Source organism: Anser cygnoides, chromosome 13, assembly GCF_040182565.1.
Source record: "Anser cygnoides isolate HZ-2024a breed goose chromosome 13, Taihu_goose_T2T_genome, whole genome shotgun sequence".
Taxonomy (NCBI): Eukaryota; Metazoa; Chordata; class Aves; order Anseriformes; family Anatidae; genus Anser; species Anser cygnoides.
Genome location: NC_089885.1, coordinates 7,907,751 through 7,932,082, shown reverse-complemented (window position 1 = coordinate 7,932,082; position 24,332 = coordinate 7,907,751). Strand labels below are relative to the sequence as shown.

At 45.2% G+C, this 24,332-nt stretch overlaps 1 protein-coding gene across 2 annotated transcripts in view; it reads right to left on the bottom strand.

Moving 5' to 3' along the window:
• The window catches only part of NRK (Nik related kinase), a 100,725-nt gene that overhangs the window by 48,147 nt on the left and 28,246 nt on the right, over nt 1–24,332 (bottom strand). For both annotated transcript variants that reach the window (XM_013183667.3, XM_048075270.2), the window contains exons 3-10: nt 17,741–17,797; nt 11,091–11,216; nt 10,510–10,620; nt 8,701–8,791; nt 6,703–6,833; nt 3,898–3,952; nt 1,760–1,838; nt 910–1,085 (exon numbers count right to left, since the gene is read on the bottom strand). In XM_013183667.3, the coding sequence (XP_013039121.3) occupies nt 910–1,085; nt 1,760–1,838; nt 3,898–3,952; nt 6,703–6,833; nt 8,701–8,791; nt 10,510–10,620; nt 11,091–11,216; nt 17,741–17,755 (784 nt within the window). In that variant the 5' untranslated portion in view covers nt 17,756–17,797. The remainder of the gene's footprint in view (nt 1–909; nt 1,086–1,759; nt 1,839–3,897; nt 3,953–6,702; nt 6,834–8,700; nt 8,792–10,509; nt 10,621–11,090; nt 11,217–17,740; nt 17,798–24,332) is intronic.

Below are 24,332 nucleotides of genomic sequence, written 5' to 3'. Positions count from 1 at the left end.
TGTCTTTCCATTCAACTGTGCTTTGAGATCCGCAGCTGAAAGAGGTGGTAGAATTTATGTCGACTATTGGAGTCAGTAAATTTACACTGCAACAGCAATTCCATTTCAGGCACAAATATTCTTGTCAAATCGATACTTAGAGTTTGTAAGTCATTTTCCAACTTAACAGAGCTTTCTGAGTTTGCCCTCATAGCCACTGATCTTCACAGTACCCCTACCATTATAAAATATACAAGAGAAGGAGGGGAGAGAGGGCAGGGAAAATCATGGGGTGGCAGGCTACGGCTGGCAGGCTACATGGCATGTCAACATGCCACTTCAACACTGCTTCTTCCAGGTTTTGCTCTGAATAACACTTGGAACCACCTCAGCTTCTCTCTTTTTCCTTCATGTATCGTGTGCAGTAGATGATTATACCTGTGTGTGTGACTGGATCTCAGAGGCCTTCTCAAGGACTCTTGTGCACTCCAGTGCAAAATGCTCTTTAGAGAGCATTACTGACCCCAAAGAAGTCAGAAACTATAACTATAATGAGATGCAAACAGTAAATTAAAAGGATCAGGAACCAACGGATGAACTGAGAAACTAGGGAAGGCTCGCGGAGTACAGATTGGATACTCTAGAAAGCAGAGGCCTAGACGTTACTTGGACTCCTTGGTCACAGCAGCATTTGGGTTGCGTGCCGTGAATCAGTGTCAGTCAGAACCCAAAGACCTCAGCACTTAAACACCATTAAGGATCTGGGCTTTGGCAAAGAGATTTTCCAAATGGCCCCACTGCTATCATCAACTAAGCTTTCTCACAGCTTTTGTGGTACCAGTATTTCAGGTGCATCTGCCTCGTACTCTGCTGCCAAAAATCAGAAGAGGACCCTACTATCTGCAACGCCTTTTGTTTTCGCCACATTACCTCTTTCTCCTTTTTTCTTCCTGGTCCTATCCAGGTGGTCTTTCAGCATGATGCGCACTTGCCGTTCATTCTGCATGTCTCGGATAAAGGAGTGCTTAAGCAAGGTTTCGGTGGATGGACGATGCAAATAATTTTTTACAAGGCAGCTTTCAACAAAGTTAAGGAATTTTTTTGACCTGAAAAACACAGAATAGCAGGGTAAAGTAATAAGCCTTTTCAATGTGTGCTAAACACTACGACAGAGTGATGGAAAGCACTAAATTTGCAAGGCTTCCTTTTGCACTGGGACTATGTGAAACAGAACTGGAGGTCTGCCACGAGCCCAGCGCTGAGGATGAGTGAGGAGGGAACTCCATCCCAGACTGCCCTCTCAGTGGAGTTATCCTGAATTTACATCAGTATCAACAAAACCACTATCTGGCCAATACAGCTTTAAAAAAAAAGCACTTATCCTTTTGATATAGAGAGGATTTTCTTTATAAACTTCATTTATATGACAAACTAATTCTCTGTAAGCCACAAGGACTGCCACTAGCTCCACAATGTTCATGCAATCTTCTGACAAAACACCAAAACCCAAACAGCCTATCTGAACCGGAACGGCAGCCACCCATGCCAATCGTTAGTGACTGCAATGACTGCTGCAGCTTAGCCAGAGTTCAAAAGAAAGGGGCTGCTTCCCAAAGGTAAACTATATCTGCACCTGTGGCTTTCCCCTGCACTAGAAACAGTGGAGGAAAGACCTCACAAATCATTGCAGGATCTGACAAGATCATAGTCTTGGACAAGAGAGCTCAAAATCCTCCTAAGCCCAATGCTGCGAAAATACAGTTTGCACATATCTCCTTACCATTTTCTGGATTTCAGCTTTGGGGGTGGGTTACGGGGGATGAGGAAGAGTGCTCTCATGGGGTGCATGTCACACAGGGCTGCAAAGGAGATCACACAGTTAAGGGCACGTATCTCCCCCATCCCAACCACAGCCGACCACCACCACCCACGCAGGCCCCACTTGCTTCTCCCAGTTCCTCCAGCACAGCACCCGCCGCAGGACCTTGGCATCAGACAGTGAAATTCACACTACAGACCAGAAATGAAGTCTCAGAGTACAAAGAAAGCTTTCATGACAATACATTGTTATTGCCAGCTAAATGAGGTTTAGTTGAAAGAAAACACAACAATGGCAATAATGATTTCAGCTTTCTTCATTTTTTTTTATATATATATAAAGCTTCAGAAGGACATTAAAAAAGCTCCCATCTCTAATATACCAAATGGGTGTTTTTGCATAAACGGAAGTTAATTTTTTTTTATGGTTCAGATAAATGATAAGCTAATATATATTGTTCATGACATAAGAGAAAAAAGCAGGATGAAGAAAACCTGATGCGAACCAGACAGCCCATAAACTGTGTCACTTGAGCAGAGTGTAATGGCTGAGCACATATTTCATCTATTCTGTGTTTTGGGAGCATGAGCACCATTATTAGACAATCTGTAAGAAATCCTCCCCATGCATTCAGATGCTGGTTTCTCTCCAGCCCAATGTACTTCTGTTTAGTGTTACTGTTGTGGAAAGTTAAAACTACAAAGAACTTGGAAAAAAGTAAATACCATCATCTCTCCTATACCCCAGACATTTTGTCTGGAATTATGAACATGCCCCCATCTGTCACGGAGAAATATCGAGGGTCAGAGTTTTTCCTTCACACAACAGAGCTGCTCCATGACTACTGATAGGATCTATACGGAGGCTGCTTTCTCATGATATGCAGGTGTTCAGCAGTGATTCTCTTAAAATGAATAGATTTACAGTATTACAGAACTAGTAAAAGTGAGAAGGCTGTGGTCTGGCGAAGCCTTTACTGCCTTCTATTTCTTTCTTTGCCTGTAGCTGCCTGCCATCATTTCTCACATCTGGGTTGTCTTTTCGTCTTTTTCCTTTGTATTTTCAATAGCTTGTGGTACAGTGGGGATGGCAGGCAGAAGTCTGGTTTCTAGCTATGGGTCCCAGAGTCTGTTGTAGCACAAGTTAAAAAAAACCAACACAATGCAACAGAATATAATCCATTACAATGCCCTGCCAAAACTAGTGAAAACATAAAATACAAGCGGAATGAGGAATTAGCATGTGAAGCTATAAAGGCTCTCTCCAAGGAGACTCCCTGCGGACTCACGTCTCGGGACTAAGCTTCAGCTAGGCAGGAGCACTGTGTCTGGAAGTGCTCCTGAGCTCCAGCTGGCTCCTGAGTGCTGCTAAAAACCAAGTCTGACAGGAAAACAGCCAAGAGTGTTTTTAAAACACAGCCTACGTGCTCTCAAGCTCAGGCCAGAGTATAATCTAGTTCATCTCCTGCGCTCTCAGCAGTCACCAGAAACACCCTCACATCACAGCTGTTCCATGGGTGCAGGGGTGAAACAAGGGGTCCTCCGTGGAAACAGAAGATGTACAAGGTCCTTGCATCCACCCTGCAGCTGCCAATTCCTGTCTGACGGCTATGAGACACTGACCGGAGGAGTGAGGGGGATAGTCAGGGTCAGCGAGGGTCTCCCTGCACACTCCTGCTGCGCGGGGTCATGGACTGAAGCCATGGTATGAGCTAATACAGTATTCATCCCAAAACCAGGCAGAAATCAGGTCAGGCCCTGAGTAAAAAACCTTTAAGCCTAGCTTTGTCCACTGCCATTTTTTTTTCCAATAGTGACCTAAAACCAAAACCACTCCTCAAATATTTCTGCTAACACGTCCGTCGCTTCTGCTTAGCTGTATCCACAGGCAGCGATCGAAGTAATGCTAATAAAAGCTCTAAGAAAAATGTTGTGTTTCCCTAGCAAGTGAAGGCAAGGAATGAAACCAGGGACTTAGGGAAGCCAAATGAGAAAAAATCACAGATTATTTGTAAAAATCCACCCAAAACCATAAGTTATCTTAACACAGAACATACTCACAAAGTATAGAGCCCCCTTTCCCCATACCAAATCACTTACGAGGAGCTCCTTCAGCCATTTCAATAGCAGTGATTCCCAGAGACCAGAGGTCACTCTGCAGGAAAAGAAACATTGCACATTGCAACTTGAAGCACTCAAGCCTTTTTTTTTTTGGTTTTCTTTTGTTATGTTTTTTACAGTTTCCCTAGAATTCTCTCAGACCAGGTCATGTTAATGCAACTGTGACATACCTTCTGCTCCCTCCCATTCCCTCCTGAGCTTTTAGGAAACGTGCTAATAGCCAGAAGCTTCCTATTTCCCGTGCAGCTCTGAGTAGCTGATTCATCATTTAAGCAGCCAGCCCCAAAATGCAAACCTTTTGCATTCAAAAAAAACTAACCAAAAGAGCCAGAATACACCAGGCACCATTTAAATATGTATTTTAAGTCTCTAAGCTGTTGGCACGAGGCAGTGAGACACAACAATGCCAAAAAAAATCTTGGTCTTAATGCTTCTATCAATAGTCATTGCTGAGTTTCTACGCTGATAGAACAAAAATTATAGCCAGGCCCCAGGGTCTGACTTTTTCTGTCTATAAAGTCTCCAGTCACATGTTTTTGGGCACACAAAAGGAGGTTTAGTCACAGTCAGACTTATGCTGTAGTGTATGTTCAGCTCAGTGAACTTAGACTGGAGTTTCCTTTGTCAGCTTATCTGGATGCTAAAGGCCAGGTTTTGACCACGGAAGGTAAACTGGGAACATAACCAGAGCCTCTAAAAACTTCACAGGCTTCCACCTGATATTATTTTACTTTTTTTTTTGTGTCTAAATGTAGTCAGATGGGAGGCATGTGATGAAATAAACTTGCAGGGGATTCTCTCAAATTATCTTTTAACAGGGAGCAACAGAAGACAAACCTTCAAAGATCAGATGCAATATGCCATTATGTGAATAGCAGCTCAGACCCAGCCTGGCACCCTAACTGAATTTGCTTTAACCAACAGAACCTTCTCAGTCCAGCTGCTGTGAGCTGCTTTATGTGAGCTGAAAACCAGTGTTATAGTCTGTAGAGGCATCTGAGAAAAAAACTGGTGGGACCCTGATTTGTTATTAAATACATCACTGAAAATTAGAAAAATCTTCTAGAGGCAGTATTGCAGGCTCTGGGGAGAATGGGAGAAACAACCAGGCTAAAAAAAAAAATTGGTTTCGTGTTTCAAGGTGTCAGAAGCAGACAGGTGAAAGGGAAAATAATACCAGTGTCTGGAAAGGCCTATGTGTTTATAGATGTATTTATGCATATATATTTTCACTCATTCGTTATCATTTCTGTCAAATTTTAAACAGAGCTGGACCAACAAAAAGTTACAGATGCCACAGAATGGCTTCCTTCTACTTTCCTCATCAGGTCAGCCATAAACCTCTGTAGAAAAAGACAGGCCCTGTGCCACCTTCTGAGTCACAGCACCATCTGTGTAATGCGTCCAAACCCCTCCACTGACCAGTTTTAAACAACCATCTGCAGAATCTATTCCAAGGTAGACACAAAGGCAAGCAGATGAACCTTGTTTATTATTGAAGGCAAGGAAACCTCAAGAAGTCGGGGTGCGTGTTCCTAACGCTTATATGTTCTGAAAAGAAAATCAACGAAGACAGGAGATTCATTTATTGAGGTTTCAGGATGAGATTTACATGGTATGAAAACTAAAATCCAAGAACATTCTTTGGTCATGACTGCCACTCACACAATGTGGCTTCACGCTGCCAGTGCAGCACAGAAGATCTCAACAAGAATGATAGTCTGTGAAACAGGAGAAAGTGGAAGTAATAACAGGCTCTTCTAATAGAATTTCTGAAGCCACAGTTAGAATGAGAGGTGCAAAGTGGCAACCAGGAGAACACCTGGAGCAAGAGAGTGACCAGAGGCAAGGGCTGCTGAGAAAGCCTTTCCTGGAAAACATCCTGCAGGGCAAGTGTAGACAGGCAAATGACAACACTGCCGGAAACAGGCCAGAGGACAAAGAATAAGATTTCTAAGTCTCTTCAGAACAGCATCAGTATACTATAACAGCTGGAAGAAGAACCAGAAAAAGTGTTTGATAGCTGTTGCTGGTATCCAAAATGCACAGCATGCAGCTCACCTCAAAAGATAAAACAAATTTTTGTGTCTTTGGCATCAATGAAGAGGATATAAGTATGTGCTTGTACAGGAGCAAAAATGATGGCAGGGACCACGTAAACCAGTCAATATGACAAGAACAGGTAAGGCCCGTGTATTTGCTCAGCCTTTTCTGCTTGAGAGATTGGTTGTGAAGAATCAGCTGCATTAGGATGAGTGCTGCCAGTGGATCAGGAGAGGTGACAATTCCCACCTGCTCAGCACTGTCGAGGCTGTATCTGGAGGGCTGTGACCAAGTCTGGGCTCCCCAGTATGAGGCATAGTGGGGTAGATGCAGCAGTGGGCCACGAAGATTATTAAGGGCTTGGAGCTGGGAGGCTCCAGGCTGAGACGTAAAGAGAAGAGCAATACCTTGCCATATTACCACGACAACCAATACACTGTTTCTCAAGCCTTTCTTTCAAATTTACCTCTTCCTTTCTTTCCCATCCTGACCTGTAACCTCCATATATCAGTATTTCACTGCACAGAATAGTTCCATGAATGTGTATATCTCATAAGAACCATTCACAAAAAATACTCATAGTGAAACTCCACTCTTAAAAAATTAGCTACCACCCACATACTGCAAATGCTTCTATTTGTACAGTTATAATATTATTGTGGTTTAAAAGGAGGGAAGTTTGAACTTTTCATGTACAGTACTTGAATGTTTTGCTACCTGAGGCAGAGTTGTAACACTTACTCTGTAATCATACGTAGAGTCTGGGTTTTCCTCACAAGCAATGACCTCAGGTGCCATCCAATACGGCGTTCCAATAAACGTGTTTCTTCTCCCAATAGTTCTATCCAGTTGGGCGCTTACACCAAAATCCACTAAAAAGCCAAGTGGGGTAAAGAAATTAATGAAGGGTTGCATCCATGTGGCAGAGTGTTTGCTTAATTGCTTGCATACTGTTTAGATACCAAACCTTTGGCTACAATATGTATCAAAACTGAGTTTTCACAATACATCTTGTCCAATAATTGAAATCAAACTGCCTCTTGCTCTTTTTGAAAGAATGATCCAATAAACTGCATGCTAAATCTGGCAGGCAGGTAACAACAGACATGGACTGGTCTAGGAAGATATTACAGAATAACGGATGTTTAATCTAGATGATACACTGAGTAGAACCTGAGATCTTCAGTATTAGAAAGGAAAAATAGTACCTGTGGACAAGTCAAATTTGGATGTACCTAATAAGGCCATTTGTGAAAGCTGGAAATCATAAAAAAATCACCAAATAATAAAATCATAATAAAAATAATAAAATCATAATTGAATCACCATCGTAATCACTTTGTTTTGAACCATTTTAAATAACTCCTTCCCTGCATTCAAAAATAGCTTAGAATAGGCTGAAGGGTATATGGGTTTATTCTGATCTTAGCCTCGTTATAACTGGGGAGTTGTAGAGTTGTATGGTGCTCTTTGTGCTGAAAGGATGTTACTTTCATCATGACTGTATAGCAAAATGGTTTGGCTCAGATATGAAGAAGGGCCTATACAACCGATAATTATGTAACTGTATTTTTCTTTGAATGAACTGCTCAGATGCACTAACTGGAACCACCAGGCAGAGCACCTGAGTGTTATTCACACGCAAGACAAAAAAACAGGGAAAAGAAAGGACTGGAAAGAGACAGCCCTATTGCATCAAGGAGCAGATTTTCTCACTCGTGTTACCTCACTGCAGACCATCTGCATACCGTGGTCATTTATACTACTGCTTAATGTCCCTGTTCAGCAAACCATCTTCAACAGGAAGTTGGACCTGACTTTTGGGATCATCGTGCCTTCCGTGCAATTGATGGGAAATGAGAAAAGAATTTTTACAAATAATGCTTACGCTGAAGTGGAATGAAACGGGACTGAGGACCTCTTGGTTTTCCAGCTTCTCTGTTTTAAGAGCTAAATCTCTCTGGAAACACTTTTATTTATTTATTTATTTTAACGCTTAGTTTGACTTGCTCCAGCCAAGCATCCTACCCCATATCCATAGGCTATGTCTATTCTTCTTCTCCAACTCTACAGTTATTTCTTTCAGATGAGGAAACGAGATGGAGAATAAAGGACCATCCCGAATAAAAGAAGGGTCCTCCTTGAGCCTGCTCCTTTAAATTACTGCCATGCATCCTCTGTGATACCTTCCAAAAACATGAAAGACATCCCCTCTTCCAGAGAGATAATGTAGTTGAATTCAGTCTTAGGAAGTTAGAAGCTGTCAGCATTGATATGTCACAGCTAGAAAAGGAAATGAGTGAACTCTCAGACGTTCTTGAGAGATGACTTAGTAAGAGCTCAGTAGCAGCTCTCACACAAGTAATTTCATCTATCATCAGATTTACGAAAATCTCTAAAACCACTTCCCATAGACAAGTAGATTAGCATAATGTATTCTCCAAACTTTTTTTTTTTTTTTTTCGAAATGTTTTGTACACTGGGAATCTGCTGTGAAGGCCTGGTGGTGCTGTGACTTACTACACAGGTTTTGTATTGACTGCCCAGAAGTAGCTGTATTTTTCCTACAGGCTGTGAGTGACATTCTTGCAGAATACATCCCATTTTTATCTCTTTCTACATGACAGGCACCTTATATACACAAGCATTAAATACATCTTTAAAAGTCTTTCCAAGGTAAGATGGAAATTGTAATTTTTTTTACAAACAGGTTTCTAGCACACATTTAAGGAAACTTACCCAGTTTTACTTCTGCATTTTCTGTGAGAAGAACATTTTGTCCTTTAATATCTCGATGGATGACATGATGAGCATGAAGATGTGCCAAGCCCTGAAAAAAAAAAAAGTGAGACTTTCCTTATTCTCGTTATCACAAGCTTGGCATTGTTGCATTTATACACTATTATCCTTCTTAGAATTCATTCATGGGCAAAGCCCTTTACATGGGATTAGTAACATGAAGACCCCAATTCTAGCAAGGAGAGAAGACAGCAAGCAGAAGGCCTGACACTAGTGGAACATCTCTGAAGTCAAGTGTGAAGAGAAAGGTACCAATATTTTTTTACTTCTGTCTCAGAAACAAGGGATGTCTCTTTACACCACACATTAAAAACAAACAGGTGAAAAGCAGTGCAGAATGCTCTCTGTGAGGTACAGAGACAGCAGCTGGCTGGCTACAGTGGGTTATTCTGCATTCAGCAAAACAGTAAAACTCTGTATTCAATAGTAAATGGCCACATACAGTTCAAAATACCATCTCAGACAATTTTTGTATGTGGCAAACATTGTTTTCATTCAGCTAATATTTGCAATATTCTGGCTCCTCCTTCCTTCCCAAGTTGTCCGTGTAACACTACGATAGCACAGACATAATGGAACACACCAAAATAATACACTGTAGTAAGCCAAGGGATATTTCACTCCAAATGTTTAGCCTCTACAATATAATATTCATGACTTCAAACAGAGCTTCCTCCCAACCCCTAAATTTTCCAGAAGGAAGCATTTTCAACCCAGATGCAACAAGTTATTCCCTGTTTTCAAATGAAGATCGTTCAATCCAATTGCTTGTTTTATGCAAGCATGCTGCTATTGCTTTCAGTTGCAAGAGCGTAAACCAAAGGTTTTAACACCAATTGCTTTAGGAGAGACTTTACAGCCACACAGACACAAGAACAGCAACCTAACCAGACCATTAGGATTTTTTTTCACAAAAGGGCCCTCCCCACAACCTCCAGCTATAACTATTACAATGTGCAGTCTAGTGCCAAATCCAGGTGAGATGGCTGATGTTCTCCACTGAGCACGCTTCCCAATTCTGCTGTTACTGAAGCAAAGATTTACCCCTGTTCAAGCATTACTTTGGCACGCTATTTGAATTCTGGCTCCCAGAATTCGCATTTGTTTTACTGTTATTTAGAAAAGAAGTAAAACTCCATTGGAAAGAAGATGGATCAGTAGCTCTGTGATGGGTTTTGAATTTAGAATGACAGATTCCAACATTTTATTTATTTATTTGCCAGGCTAGTTCATTAGATCACATTTAGGAACTGTTTTATCCTCTATACTTTCCAGGAACAAAAAATAGCCGTAAGCTGACACAGAATGAAATATAGTTGCAAGAATTATCTTGGGGAGTACTGCCCCAGCAGGACCACCTTTAAGATTCTGGAATGCTATCTACCCAACACTGCTTTTAATAGTGCAGAAATAAGGCCCCTGAGTGTGTGCAGGTAAAGGAATTACAAGCAGAAAGACTTTGCACAGCATGCACAGCCAAAGCAATGAGCAGTAAGATCTCAAGATATGGAGGCAGATGGCTATTTGCCACAGAAAACCATAACCCATGTGTTCTTCATACAGAAAATGGGATTAATGAGAGTACTATGGGCTGATGAACATCTTGACCCTTCTGAACCAGAACCCACAAGCCCCACAGATCAGAACCTTAAAAGAGCAGTGGTCATTACTGTGCTACACCAGCAAGCAAAGGCTGGGAAAGCCCTTTTTGTTGCAAATGACCAACAAAGCTCCAGTGGCACAACTCACCCTGAGAACCTCTCTGCAGATGTACGCGATCCAGTCTTCCTTAAAGCAGTTCCCTTTTGTCTTCTTCACCAGATCAGTGACAGAGCCAGCACCACAGTACTCCATCACCAGCTGCAGAGAGACAAATGCAATGCACCCTTATCACAGCACTGGCAGGGCACTAGTACAGATACCATGTATGACACCCACTGCCCCCACGAACAAGGTATGGTGAATTACGTGCCACCTTCCTGGGTGCCAAAGGATGTAGAACCTCATTTCCTGAGCAAAGCATATTACTGAATGAATGAATGAATGAAAAAATAAAAATAATAAATATTATTTATTATCGTATAAATAAATAAATAAATATTATTTATTATTGTATATTTATTATCGTAACAAACTTTACAGTCATCCTCAAAGGAAATCAGAGGGGAGGAAGGAAGATGTGTAGGGAGAAGGGATGTTCCTTTTTTGTAAGTTACTTCTCAGAACAACAGCCTCAGAGTTTCACCTAGACAGGGTCCAGGCCAAGTATCCTGAAGCTCTAAAGGAAGGAGCTGGAAATCTGATGGACACAAGGAACACTAAACACTTACCCAGAGCTGATCATCTTGGCCTGCAGGGCTTTTCTTTACAAACGCACCATAATACGTCGCAATATTCCGATGATGGGAATATTTTTTTAGCATATTTATCTCCAGCTTGATTTCCTCTTCTTCATTCTGCAGCAGAAGAGAGCAGAAGGCTCTTTAGGTGACCAGAGATCACTGAGCTCCAGGGCTACACACAGCAGCTGTGCAACCTCCATCCTTGGAGGCTTTCAAGACGCAACTGGAAATGGTCCTGAGCATCCTGGTGGGATCCCAAGGCTGGCCCTGCTTCGAGACCTCCTGAGCCCCCCTCCAAGCTGAACCATTCTGTGAGCCTGAGAGTGCAATCGGAGGACAGGCCCTAAAACCAAGGACTGAATCGCCCTGATCCTTGGGCCTAAAACAACAAAATGCTAAGGTTTGGGCTAAAGAATCCAGAAATGTCCCCCCGTGGGTAAAACAAACTCATATCACCTCCTCATGGGGCTCAGGCAGGACCAATAGCTCCCCTACCTGCAGTTCTGTAAGCAGTAACTTAGTCTAGAGCAATTAACCGGATTTAAAATGAAATAAAAACGTTCCTAACACCCCATTACTCAAACACTTGGGACAGCACTGCGCACACCGCAGCCAATTCGGCTCCCCCGTCCCGCGGAAGTCCTGCTGAGAGGAAACCAGAGCCAGGCAGGAGGTGTCCCGTCGCCAGCCAGAGCAGGGGCAGGGAAGCTCCATCTTCCAGCTGTGCCCCCAGCCCGCTCGCCACCTGAAGAGGTCTTTTCAGACCTAGCCTGTTTGTTTTCTTGCCACCAAGAGAACCAGGGCACCACCCCCTGAGAAATGCCTGCAGGTTTTGCTGTCTTGTTTGCTTTAATAGGAAACACGTAGTGCTGCAAGGTAGCCGTGCATCAGTGAAAAGGAGAAAGACAACGCCGAAAATTAATTTACCTCGCTGCAGAACGTCCCTGTCAGCACTTGGTAGCTGAAGGGGAAAAAAGGAAGCAAGCAAGAATAGCTCAGACCCACAGAACATTTTTCTGCCCTTTTTCACTATTTTCCAGTAGCTTTGCCATCGAAACATTCCTTCAGCCATCACAACAAACTGCTTACAAAATCAGCTGCCCTGTCCTTTCTACCTGTATGAAAACATGAAATCCTGGCAGGCTGAAGCCAAATTCCCTCAAACTCTCATTCATATGATATGCCTTATTAAATCCAACCCCCAAAAAGCGTTCCCAACAGAAGTGGCCAAAGAACTTCCCCAGTAACTTCAATCCACAGGAGACGTGCTGCCAGACCGAAGCTTATTTGTCTTAAGCTTTAGGAAAAAGGAATGTAAAATAACTCCACGTGAAGCAAGAGCAGCTATTTCAGGTTTCAGAACAGCCCCTCTGTTGAACACAGGCTCTCGAGCTGCACACACTCCTACAGGTATTTCATTTGTCTTATGTTTGCAATTAGGGAGAAAGGAGGACCCTTAACTTTGGCTTGACAGGTCCCTGGATGTCATACGGCTTCGGGAGGGAAAGGAGGAGCCCCATGTAGCATCTGGAGTCTCTGAGAGAAATCAGAGCTGCGTCCCAGACAGCGTGCAGGAAATCCTCCAGGAGCAAGGTTGCATTCTTCTCTGCACGTGGCCAGGGCAAGATGAAAGGGAGCCGAGAGCTTGTGCTGACGCCTCTGGAGGGGAAACGAGGCTCTGCTCCCTCTGGGACTCCCGGCAGTGCGTGTGAAAGGGTGGGAACGAGCAGGTGAGAGGAAGGGAGGTGAGGCAGGGAATAACAACGTTGGAGTCGCCATCCTGGACCTGGTTGTGTTTGTCTGGTTTAACTCCGTCCATCTGCATGAACTTTGCACTGGTGGAGCGGGGCTGCACAGCTTCCCTGCTTTCACAGAGTTCCTCTTGGGGAGCTGGCAGACCTCAGCCGCTTCCTCACAGCTCGTGCCTCTTCCTCCTTTGCCTAATTAACCATGCTGGCACAGCTCTTGCCTGAATATTTTCTGTTTTTCAACAGTCTTGCCTGGGTGCTTTTAAAACAACAAAGGGAAGTGTGTGTGTGCCTGTTGGTGAGCACAGCTGCAACACCACGTAGGCTCTGCCACACTCACTGGCAAGTGCAAAGAGTCGTACACGTGTGTAATGCTCCTTTCCCATTACCAGCAAGACAATCCTTGCCTTACCTCGTGTCCTTACCTATTTACCCAGCAGGCTGGGACCTCCCTGCACCGCCCTCTTCTTCCCCTGCCCATCTGTGTCCCAGAGGCAGCTATCACTGCTCGGGTACAGGATGAGTGCGGTGAGCTTCCCTACAGAGCCCTGCTGCTGCTGAGCAGAAACCCTCGGAGCTAAACTGTCTTGTCCTCCAAAGGCAGATGTGACTTCAAAATAAAACAGGCTGTAAGGTGCCAGCAGGTGGGCGTTTCACAGACACAAAGTACTCCGTCCTCCTGTATCTCGAGTGAACTTTGAAAGAACTGCTCTGTTTCAGATGGAGAAACCAAAGCAGAAGAGGAAGCACGAGCAATTCTGCCCCATGGCCCATGCCTGAGGCTCAGCTGGGAACTGAACCTGCACTTGCCAAGCCTCAGCTCCATGCATCCTGTGAGCAAGGAGCCTGGAGACACCCTCAACTCTTCAGTGGGTGTAGGAGCTCAGGATTTCCACTTTCCACCACCCCTCTGTTAGTGCTGCCATCAGCCACATCTCCCAGGGGCCTGGAAAGCTGCTCACAAATCATGCTGCTCGGGAGAAGGAAGCAAGCTCACAGATGTGCAGGTGCAAAAAGCTGTTTGCTTTCACAAACCAGTGCGGTTCTGGGTACAGATGGCTGCATGCACAAAGATGACAGGTTCATGATCAAAGGCTATTTTTGAAGACGTGGGCTTATCCGCAATGACATTAGGAAGCAAAGAACTAGAAAGCACACGCCTCTGACCTCAAACAGAAACAAGATCACCAGCTGATAAGTGCTCCACCTAAAGAGCCCTCAGTACTGGGGCATAACTAATAACGGGTTTCTCACTTCAGTGTTATTTTGCTACCTGAAAAGCCTGAAAGCAATGACAGACAGGGAATGGCCTGCTGCAGAAGAGCTCCCTGATCACCTGCACCAATACCGAAGAGGTGAGCAGCAAGGATCCGACCTCTCTGCGAGCACTTTGTGTGCTTGGCACCGCCACGCAGGAAGCACAGCCTGCGCGGAGAGGCCCCGTGAGCGCACACTGCCATCAGCTCCACTTCAACAATTTCAAAGGGCTCCCCCCGCGCCCCCCCCCTAACGTGACACTGCAGCACTTCCTGACAGATGTCCAGAGGATCCCGCAGTGACCACAGCATCCTGCTGCTGCTCTTCAGAAAGCAGCCCGGGGCTGCAGCTCACAGCAGTGCAGGGCAGATTTGCTCAGCTCCTGGTGTGCCTCAGATCTCGGAGCTGAGCAATCACAGCTGGAGCTGGTCAGGAGCTTGCTGATGAAACGATTTCTTGCTGGAAAAAAATGTAGATTTGGTGAAAGTCTTTTGGCAGAAATGTACTAGTTGTGATGAAGCGCTAGCTGGAAGACTTCTTAGGTTGGACTTTGTAGTGAAAACAGGATGCTGGGGGAGAGCAGCGCACTGCAGAGTATCCAAGAGGCGTGGAGGTAGCTCAGAACCCCTAGGTATGAGGTATCCTCCTCCAAACCCTTCTCTCCCACGTCAGACAACACTGACCTTATTACTGAGCAGCATCGTGGGCTAGTGACCCAGCCACCACAGACCTACCCTGGCATGGGGCTCCGTCAGACTCGGTCCCTGCCACTGAGTGAGATTTTTCCTGGAGGCTGCACCCGGAGAGCCTCCGAGCAGGCATCCAAACCATGAGGCCATGCCAGGCATTCCGCTCTTCTCCACTTCTTTGGACACAGGTGAAGGAAAAAAAGACTGCATTTGCCCTGGTTTCTTCTTTTTTTTTTTTTCTTCTAAAAACATCTTCCTATTTTCTACCACACGAAGTTTTCTCTCCCTAAGAAAAGCACTCCCTGTGCAGCACTAATCAGATCCAATAACCACCCCAAGATGAAGATGACCACAGGGGCTGGGAGCCTCCCATCTCACTCGAGCAGGTTTACTGTGACAGCTTCCATTTCTCACGAGCCAAACTCCCTGTGAGATGTTGCTCTCAGGTGCAATTTTTATATGCAGGACGTTGAAGACGGGGATTTCAATATTTTAAAGATTTTATTTAATGCCTCGAGCCAGTTTTTCAAGCCCAAAGGAACAGAAAATAACTGAAACTTGAGCAGACTGACAACGCAGGAGAAATACCGAATCCTTGGCAGGCTGAATTTATCACACTAAATTTCTGGAGATTGAAAGGATTTCTGTGTTACAGTTTGCACCCGCTAATGCTGCGAGAGGCTTCAGTACCTCCAAGCTGTGAAAGTTTTTGCTATTTTACAGGCGGAGGGCTGAGGTTCAGAGATGCCCTGGGCACATCCAGCAGCAGCCTCAGCATTACCCAGCTCCGACCTCGTGCAGCAGCAGCAGTGTAGATGAAGCAGAGGACTGGATCCGGGTCTCCCAACCTGTGCCTCAGCAGCAGGAATGCAGCCAGCCTGGTGTTCCTGAAGTGGAAATAACAGCAGAAAGCCTCACACTCGCCCTGCACCGAGGTCAGAGAGCAGGAACGCTCATGTCCAGCTAAAATGGATTCGCTCAGAGCTTGGGGAAGAGCAGCAGGGAAACCCCCTAGGTGGCTGCACCAGCACGCTCACTGTTAGACTCTGAAACCGTCACAACTGCTTTCGTGTTAAGCGACTCAATGTGAAAACAGCACGATCTGTTATCGTTGCTGCTCAGCCCCTCGAGCGAGGGGACAGATTCCCCAGGATGGTGCTGGCTCTCCAGCCTGCAAAGCAGCAGCAAATGAGACCTGAGCAGCTGTGCTTTGTCCCCAGAACCATGCAAGTCCATCACTGGGGATTCCTGAAGCTGAAGCACAAGGCTGTCTTCCATCTAAATTTTGTTTCCAAGCAAGCAGACATTACTGCGTGCTGCATTTTGTTACTTACATACAAAGGAGACTGCGTTATATATAGCAGAAGGGAAGGAAATCTTTCCAAGGTTCCCTTCCTGCAGTTTTTGCTTCAATTGTTTCATCAAGGAAGGGACTGTCACTTGTGTTAACATGACAGCCCACAAGTGACATCTCTGGCCAGCCCTCAAGCACTGCTGGCAGGCCCAGCAAAGCATGAACACATTCTACAGAGCAGCTTTGGATCACTTCTGAGTCCCGGACAGGATCTCTCCTGTAAATTCCTTTGTCAAAAAAGAGCACAGAGGTGCTCTGACCCCAGGAATCTGTCTGCGACTCAAACCCGACTTCTCGCTCTCAAAATCCAGCAGCCTCATGTTCGGTGACTGCTATGTCTCTGAGGCAAAGCACATGATGACGTATGTAACTGCAGAGCTATAAGCTAAAATTCCATCAATTTAATGTAGCACTGACTAATCTACCCTCCTCTACCCACAGACAGGAACAACACTTGGAATTCAACTATGCATGCTTATTTTACAAGGTAGCAGCCACAGCCAAACCAGGCTGCTCTGTAAAGGACTGCAGCAGCAGCAAAGTTCAGAAAAGCAGTGTGCCATTCAGAGCAGTCGCTGCTCAGGGCTGGATTCCTACACCATCAGCAGAGACAGCTGGCCTGGACCCGTTCTACGTGACAATGCCCACGCAGATGCTAACTCGCTCCACTGTCTTCCAAAACAAGCAGAAGACACAAAAACTCAGCCAGAGCTTGCTTGTGCTTGTCCAAAATGCTCCATGTATCTGTAGCATGCGCAGACTTGGTCCAGAGGACCTGTTTCTTATTTTAGGCTATGACCCACAGCATCCCAGGAAGACTCTAACATTGTCTTGGTGTTTTGTGCACCACATCCACGCTGCCAGAGTGAGAGAACAAGGAGCTGGCTGTCCGTGAGAACAGATGCATCCGACCAAACCACAACATATCCTCACGCTGGAGGACACAGGCACATCCCAGCCCTTCTGGGGCTCAGGCTCATGCAGTGTCAAGGAGGCAAGCTGCTTCGTTACATGCTGCTCTCTGAAACAAAAATCAATGCTTAGCTACTTTGTTGACACCCTGTTCCAGCACAGATACCATCTCATAAATGTGAGCAGTGACAGTGCCAATTAAACCCGTCTCCTTCCCTCATCTGCCAAATGGCAATAAAAAAGTGCTACATTTGCATTTTTAACATGTTCCTGCTTGCTAGTTGTCAGGGTAGATACACTGAGGAACGGCTGGCAAGGAGAGGATGCGCTTCAACAGAAGGGGCAGCACAGAGCTACAGGAAATCTTTTACTTGCTATCTCTGCAAACAGATAATCAACTTGAAATAAGCAGGAAGAGAGTTCTCTTCATTATTTCAGAGCATCAAAATATATAGATGTGCATTCCCTTATTGCTTTGTTGCCACTAGACAGGCACTATTGAAAATCTGGCTGTATTAAGGCCTCTCAGTACTCCAAAAACCATAAACCACTGCTCAGTTACCATAATTTATACCTATGCATCATCTTATAAGCCACCCACATTTTCACAATTCTCTGATTCTTTATTTTCCTTTACGCCTTGATAACATTTTATTTTATTTTTGGTTTTGTACTCACCTCAGTAACATTCATCACTTTGATTGCTGCTAGCTGCCCAGTCTTAACATGGCAACCCTGTTAGGCAAACAGAATACTGTCAGTAAAGCATGTGTGTAAACTATGCACATGGCAGCAAATGTGCATTTAGCTCGTCTGTCAGAGCACAATGTGGAACGAGCTTATGGGTCTCCATCCATCTCCCATGGAAAAGGCATAGCCCACGTGACAGATAACTGGTAATTTTAGACTAAGTGGTTAGTTTTTCAAGACAAAGTTAGGAAAAAGGAGGCAACAGGGAATAAAGCTATTAAAAGAGCAAACTCAATGCTAAGACTGACAAACTATGGTTCAGAAGCATGTGTTTCAGAAAAGCAACCAGGAATCTCGCTGGAAAATTGCACAGCTTCTTGGCATGGTTAGATCAAGTTGCTCAACAGATGCAAAGCACAATGTTTTCTGACAATACCCAACACTCATCTCAAGGACTGTATCAAAAGATTTGTATGAACTGAGGGTTGGCTGCACTTCCTAACTCTTCCCTTCCATCAAAGGTTCAGAAATGGGTTTGAAGCTTTAAGACTGTAATTTTGCTCCTGAAATAGTGGTGCCTGAGAAGCTGGATATTGAAATAACTAACTGACATCAGTTAAGTACGCCATAGGAAATCGGGAAATCAAACATGAAATGCTGTGGTTTGCAGACACAATGATTTGCAGGTGCAATTTACACCTGCGAAATTAAAAGCTAGGTTGATGTCATTTTAAAACCCAGGTCCTATCGTACAAAATTGCAGACGAGCGTTATTTCAACGACTAAGCAATTTTGTATCAAAGAAAAACGATGCCTTGTTCTCAGGCAATGTGTCACAGTCATGTTTTCTTTTACAGAAAACTAAATCCTGCTGAGATTTTGTGTATTTATAAGTGCCCTCCTTCCCTGGAAGCACCCCTGGGACTGCAAAGCTTTTTCTCATGAACTTGAGCACTCGGATTTCTGTATGATTGCAGATGTTGGAGGAAGACGAAGCAGACGCACACCCCCCAAGCCCACACCATGCAGCACCGTGGTGCTGTGCGCCAGCAGGACAGGGACATCGGCATCCATCTCTCCCCAGCTGGCCAGCTTCCCCGGAGCAGCCACGGCCCCGCTGCTGGAGGGCATTGTTTGTGAAGGCTTCCAGGCATTGAATGTCTTGGCAATAGAGCGAGAGAGGGCCTTCCACAAGGCGAGCAATGCCAGACAGGCTGGCACCCTGGTTTAACTCCAGCTCGCACTGCACGAAGCAGCAGAACGACCCGCCGAGCTGGTGGGATGCACTCAGATGTTGTGCAGAGGACAACGTCATGGATTTACTCTGATTTTCATAATTACAGAGAAGCATGGGATGTGTTTCTTTTCTTTACTAAAAAATAAATCACTAGTATGATACTCAACGCTGAATATTCACAGTAGGGAAATAGGAAAGGCTTGGTGTTCAGTTTTGATTTCAGGGTGAGACCTGGTCAGATTGTCCCTCTGCACAAAAGCCATGTTGTTGTGCAGCCACGGTTGTTCCCACTGCACGCAAACCTGCTGTTCTCACTCACTTTTGCCTTTATAAATGAGAATGCTGAATCCCAGAAAAAAAAATGATTTGGAAAATCAGCATTTATGGGAAAGAAAACAGCGTACCCTTTTGTTTTGTGGGTCACGAGGCATCTCTGCATGGGATGCACCACTCGACCCTGCTCCCCCGCTCCTAAAAGCTCCCAGGTCTGCAGCCCTGCCGAGGGCTGGGCGGGAGGAGCTCAGCCTGTGCAGAGGGCAGGATCGTGCCCTGCACCTTCTCTCAGGCACACAGCTGCCTCGCACCCAAGTTTCTTTCCCCAAGAAAAACCCATGGGCCCACATCCTGTCGTCCATCTGCAGGGGTTCACCTGAGATAAGCAGCCTCCGACTGGGTAAAGCAGCCTTTACATGGACTCACATTACATTAACTGCACACAATTCCCACCCTTATCTTCTTCTAGACCCTTTTATTACCCTGGAACAAAACAGAGAGAGGGGCAATGCACAAGAGAATCCAAACCTTTTTTGAGAGGACAAAAGGAAACGATCAGAAAGTAAAGGGGCAGCAAAAACTCATTGGTTTGCTCCAATTCTCAACTGGCAACAATTTATTCTCAACAACTGTTATCAAACCTTTTGAAGAGAGCTTTCCGCGGTTCTTGGTTGTATTAAGCTGGACAACCTCATCTTTTCCGCCCCAGAAGCTTGTGCAGGGTCATGCCAAGGGCTGCAGGTTAGCCTCAGGAAAAGGTTATCTAAACCTCATGTAAATTATCTAAAAGGGATTAATTAGTTTAGAAGTGTGTTGAGACCAGGAAAAAAAAAGACTATCTTGGTTACTGCAGCTAAATATTTATCTATAGATAATATATCTACATTTTAATAATGAGATAGTTTTACTGCCATTTTGGAAAATTTATTGTTGATTACAGTTGTGCATATTCCTAAAGTATTCATCGTCACTGTAGAGCAACAGATCTTCTCAAAAGTCTCCGAACCTGCTAGCATATGCCCCAAACAGCGTGTCAGAACTACACAGCACAGACCATCATTTCCACTTACCTCTCACACCACCCTAACACGCACAAATAAGAGGACACCTATGTATGTTCACAGAGGAGAACCACTAATGCTTGTGCAATTGACTGAGCAGGGCAACAGGCTGCACGTTGAGTTGCTTTAAGGCAGAGACCACGACCACCCTGGCAGTCAGAATGAAAATCTCAGGTCCTTTACGCTGCTTCCTCGAACTCTTTCAAGTTCATTTGCCTCAACGTTTCTAAAAGCAGTAAACATCCTGAGCCCAGCCCCGGGGTTCTTGCTAACACACTAGTGGCTACGTAAGGAAAGGTTTCAGGGCCTGGCCCCACTTTTTTGCATTTATCGATAAATCTCAGAGGTTAGGCAGAGTTCATGGGAACTTTTACACACTTGTACTTCTGCTGAAGCCACAAGTTTGAGCATGTTTGAATTGTTTTTAGAAAGGTGGTGCTCTGATTTTTTATTTTGTATGTGTGTGCGTAAGGCTCCCAGCAGCAACTGGCTGTTTTAACTGTTGCCCAGCTGAACGAGATCTACAGATGCACTTACTTCCAGGGACCAGACATAAATGTATGTCTTTTTTGATTTAATCCAGACCGTGAGGAAGAACAAGGGGCACAGCACTCCCAGTCCTCTGAGCAACCTGCAGCAGCTCCTCCTCTGCAGACCATCACCAGGCACCAACCTGCTGTGGTTCAAGACCCAGTGTTGTTTATTTCCAGAAACTTATGCCCAGAAACTGGACTGAGGGCAGCAGGGCTCTGTGGGCCCCTGTTTCACTACTACAAGGTTTCATCTTTCACCCAAATGCTCAGTTTGGGAGCATGTTTCGTCTCTTGAGAGTGCAGCCAAAGCATCCAACAGCCATGTGCAACTCAGCCCTGCTCCCACCCACAATACAGCGTTAAATGCTATCCATCACACACAAAACTCAGACTGGAACGATTCAGAAGTTCAGCGACTTTCTAAAGCTGAAGTTCCTGCCTACATTTTGGTGAGGCAGCCAAGTTGGAAGGAATCCTCCCATTAGCTCCGAGTCCAGCTAAATTCCTCTTCTCCCCCAGAAAATATTTCCACTTAATGTCGGCTGCAATTGCCAGTTAGTCGCTGCAGTAACGTGCTGCAAACCTGGGGCCAGCAGACACGTTTCAGAATCTGCATGCTGGTCATCACAGCCACATTTGCAGGAGATGCTTGTGCCAAAGATCTGTTTCTTATGAGCTCCAACTGCACGTTGTCTCTGCAGGGAGATCTGTGTGGAATGGGATGGATCGCTTGGTGTTATTCCGAGTGAATATGCATTTATCTTCTGAGTTAGATAGATAAAGGCATCATTTATCTATGCCCTCTAGCGAGGGTCAAGACAAACATTATGCAATTTAGAGCAAACAAGAGTATCAGCATTAGCAGTCAAGCTATTAGCTGATAAGGGGGCTTTACTTGAATTAAGTGTATTTACATAAAATTTCATTATGTACAGTACCTTTTCCTCTTGGATCCAAACAAAAAAAATTGCGAGTCCCTGGCTTGGGCCATTATTACAGGTAGAGCCCCGAGGTCCCAGCTCTCGGTGACACAGACCTGAGACCGCCAGGCTGTGGTCACACAGAGCGCTGGGTTTGAGAGCTCCCCTCCCAGACCTACCTTGCTGTGTGGCTGGTTACAAGCTGCCCGCGTGCAGGGTGAGGGCAATATCACACCAAACACCCTCTGCCATCACACGTGTGCGTGCATCACTCACGCTGTTGGTCAAAACATCTGCAGCAGGCTCCAGGGTCACTGGAGTTACACTGCCTGCCCAGTGAACCCAGTGAGCTGGCAGACAGCACAAACATAACCCTTAGGGCCATCTCTGTGTCTTCCAGGTTTGTACTTGAAAGCAAGGCTGTCTGGCTGAGGTGGAAGACTTCAAGGCTGGAGGACTTTCTTACCCAAAGGCATTGACTGCGTGATAACCTCTGCAGCCTGCTGCCAGCTGCTCTGGATGAGCAGGGTGAAGGCTCAGCTGTTGAGCTGCACGTTCCTCCTGAAAGCACACTTTGGCAGGCAGGTTTCCTGTTGAAAACCCACTCAATGAACTCTGAAACCTGAGCCCATCTCGGGCTAACCAACGCGAGGCCTTGCGGTTGCTGGGAGGCTGCCAGCTCGGCTTTTTGCACCCCGGAGAACGGGTCCCCACCCTTCTGCCCCTCTCCCCTCCACCCCTTCCATCCTGTGGGGCAAGGAGAGCCTTTATGAGACTATGTGGCAAACAATGCTCTGCACGGGGAGCCAGGAAACACCACGTCCTATTGCAGGCGACCCCAACAAAGTGATGGTCCGTATGAGGTACCTGCAGGTACGCTGCCCTGTCCAGGCGCAGCCGCCGTCTGGCAGCGCACGGCTGCTCGCACCAGACATCCCGCTGTCCTGGGGGTCTTGGCTGGTGTGAACAAGCAGGCAGGGTTTGTATGTTTGCGGCTGGTTTTTGTTAGTGAATGGTCTGAGGAAGAGCTCAGGGTGCTGAACGCTAGCACTGGATTCCAGAAACGATCCATTTCATTTTAAACACAAACACGTAACCCACAGCAATTCTGAGAGCTGAGTTTGAAAAACAAGAAGCACACAGCAGTCTGTGGCAGATAATTCCCAGTTTCAGAAAGCCTTTTGTTAACCCCCAGGAAGAAGCCAGGGCAGCAGCCAGGTGGGAACGTGGCTATGGCTTTGATCACAGCTTCATCCTTTCAGTCGTGCAGCCCAGGCTGCCGAAAGCCTACCCTGACCGACACCATAAAGCTTTGGGGACACTTCTATTGCAAGGTCTCTGGCGTCTTTTGGGGATGTAGACCAAAGAAGTGGAGAGCAACATAAATATTAATATACTGTTAATAGTCGAGACGTGCTCTTCAAGGTTTATCCCCCCTCATAGGCTAACTCCCACTCCTCTTGCTGAGTCAGTGTGTTCCAAGGAGCCAGGCAAGATTTTATACTTTCGGTATAGGACATCCTGTGGAGCTGGACACTGTCCAGCATGCCCCAGAACTCAGGTTGTAAACCATTAACAGTAAAATCTAACGTGTTTGCTGGTAGACAGATAAAGAATATAAGTTAATTAATAACACTCAGTGCACTTTAAGGCAAAGCACGTTAAATTAATAAATATTAGATACATAGTATGCGCATAGAAATGAAAGCATTCAAAAAAATGAAAATGTAGCACTGCATTCCAAACTAAAAAGGGTATTTTTGCAAACGTCAGCTAATGTATATAGCAAAAATGACTTGAGCTTTCAGTGGAAAGCACGTTCTTTTCCCAGCAAACGCCACTGCCCTATTTCCGTGCAGGTCATTCTGCTCCTTCCATTGCTTCCCTCCCTCCCCAGTTTTATCCCATCCCAGAAGTAGGTAAGTATTTTGCATGCTCACCCAAACTGAAAAATACTGGTTTGATAATTTCTGTATTTTTTTAGTTTTATAAGTTTCAGGGGTAAGATTAAAATAAATAAATAAATAAACACACAAAACCCAACAAAACCCAGGAATTCCTCCCGGTGCTCCTATTTATGTCACACACTTAGAGAAACAAGAAAGAAAACAACAGCACTGGAACTGAGTTCACTGTAGAAGACAACTAAGGCAGCAGTGGTACAGGACTTCCCGTAAACTAAAATAGCAACCTGTTAGCCAGAGAAGAGATCAGAATGTATGATTTTTATCAATCACTTGAAATTCTGCCCAAGCCACACCAGCTAGAGGAGAGGGATGGACAAGAGCCGTTTCATTGGTACAACAGCCTTGAGGAAAAGGACATTTTTTTACTCTTGATGCAAACGACTGTACCACAGCCTTCATGGCCCAAGAGCAACCAGAAATAGTTTTTCTGTCCATTTTTTTTTAAACCTGTGCAGTTCCCGTTTCCTCCCATTGTACCAGTGGCAATGCAGATTGTTTGCTTTCCCTGGTGTTTGTCTGTGTCTGACTGCAGAGCAGTGGGAAAACAAAGTGAAACAAAGGAGGGAATTCCAGCCCTTTCGCAAACATC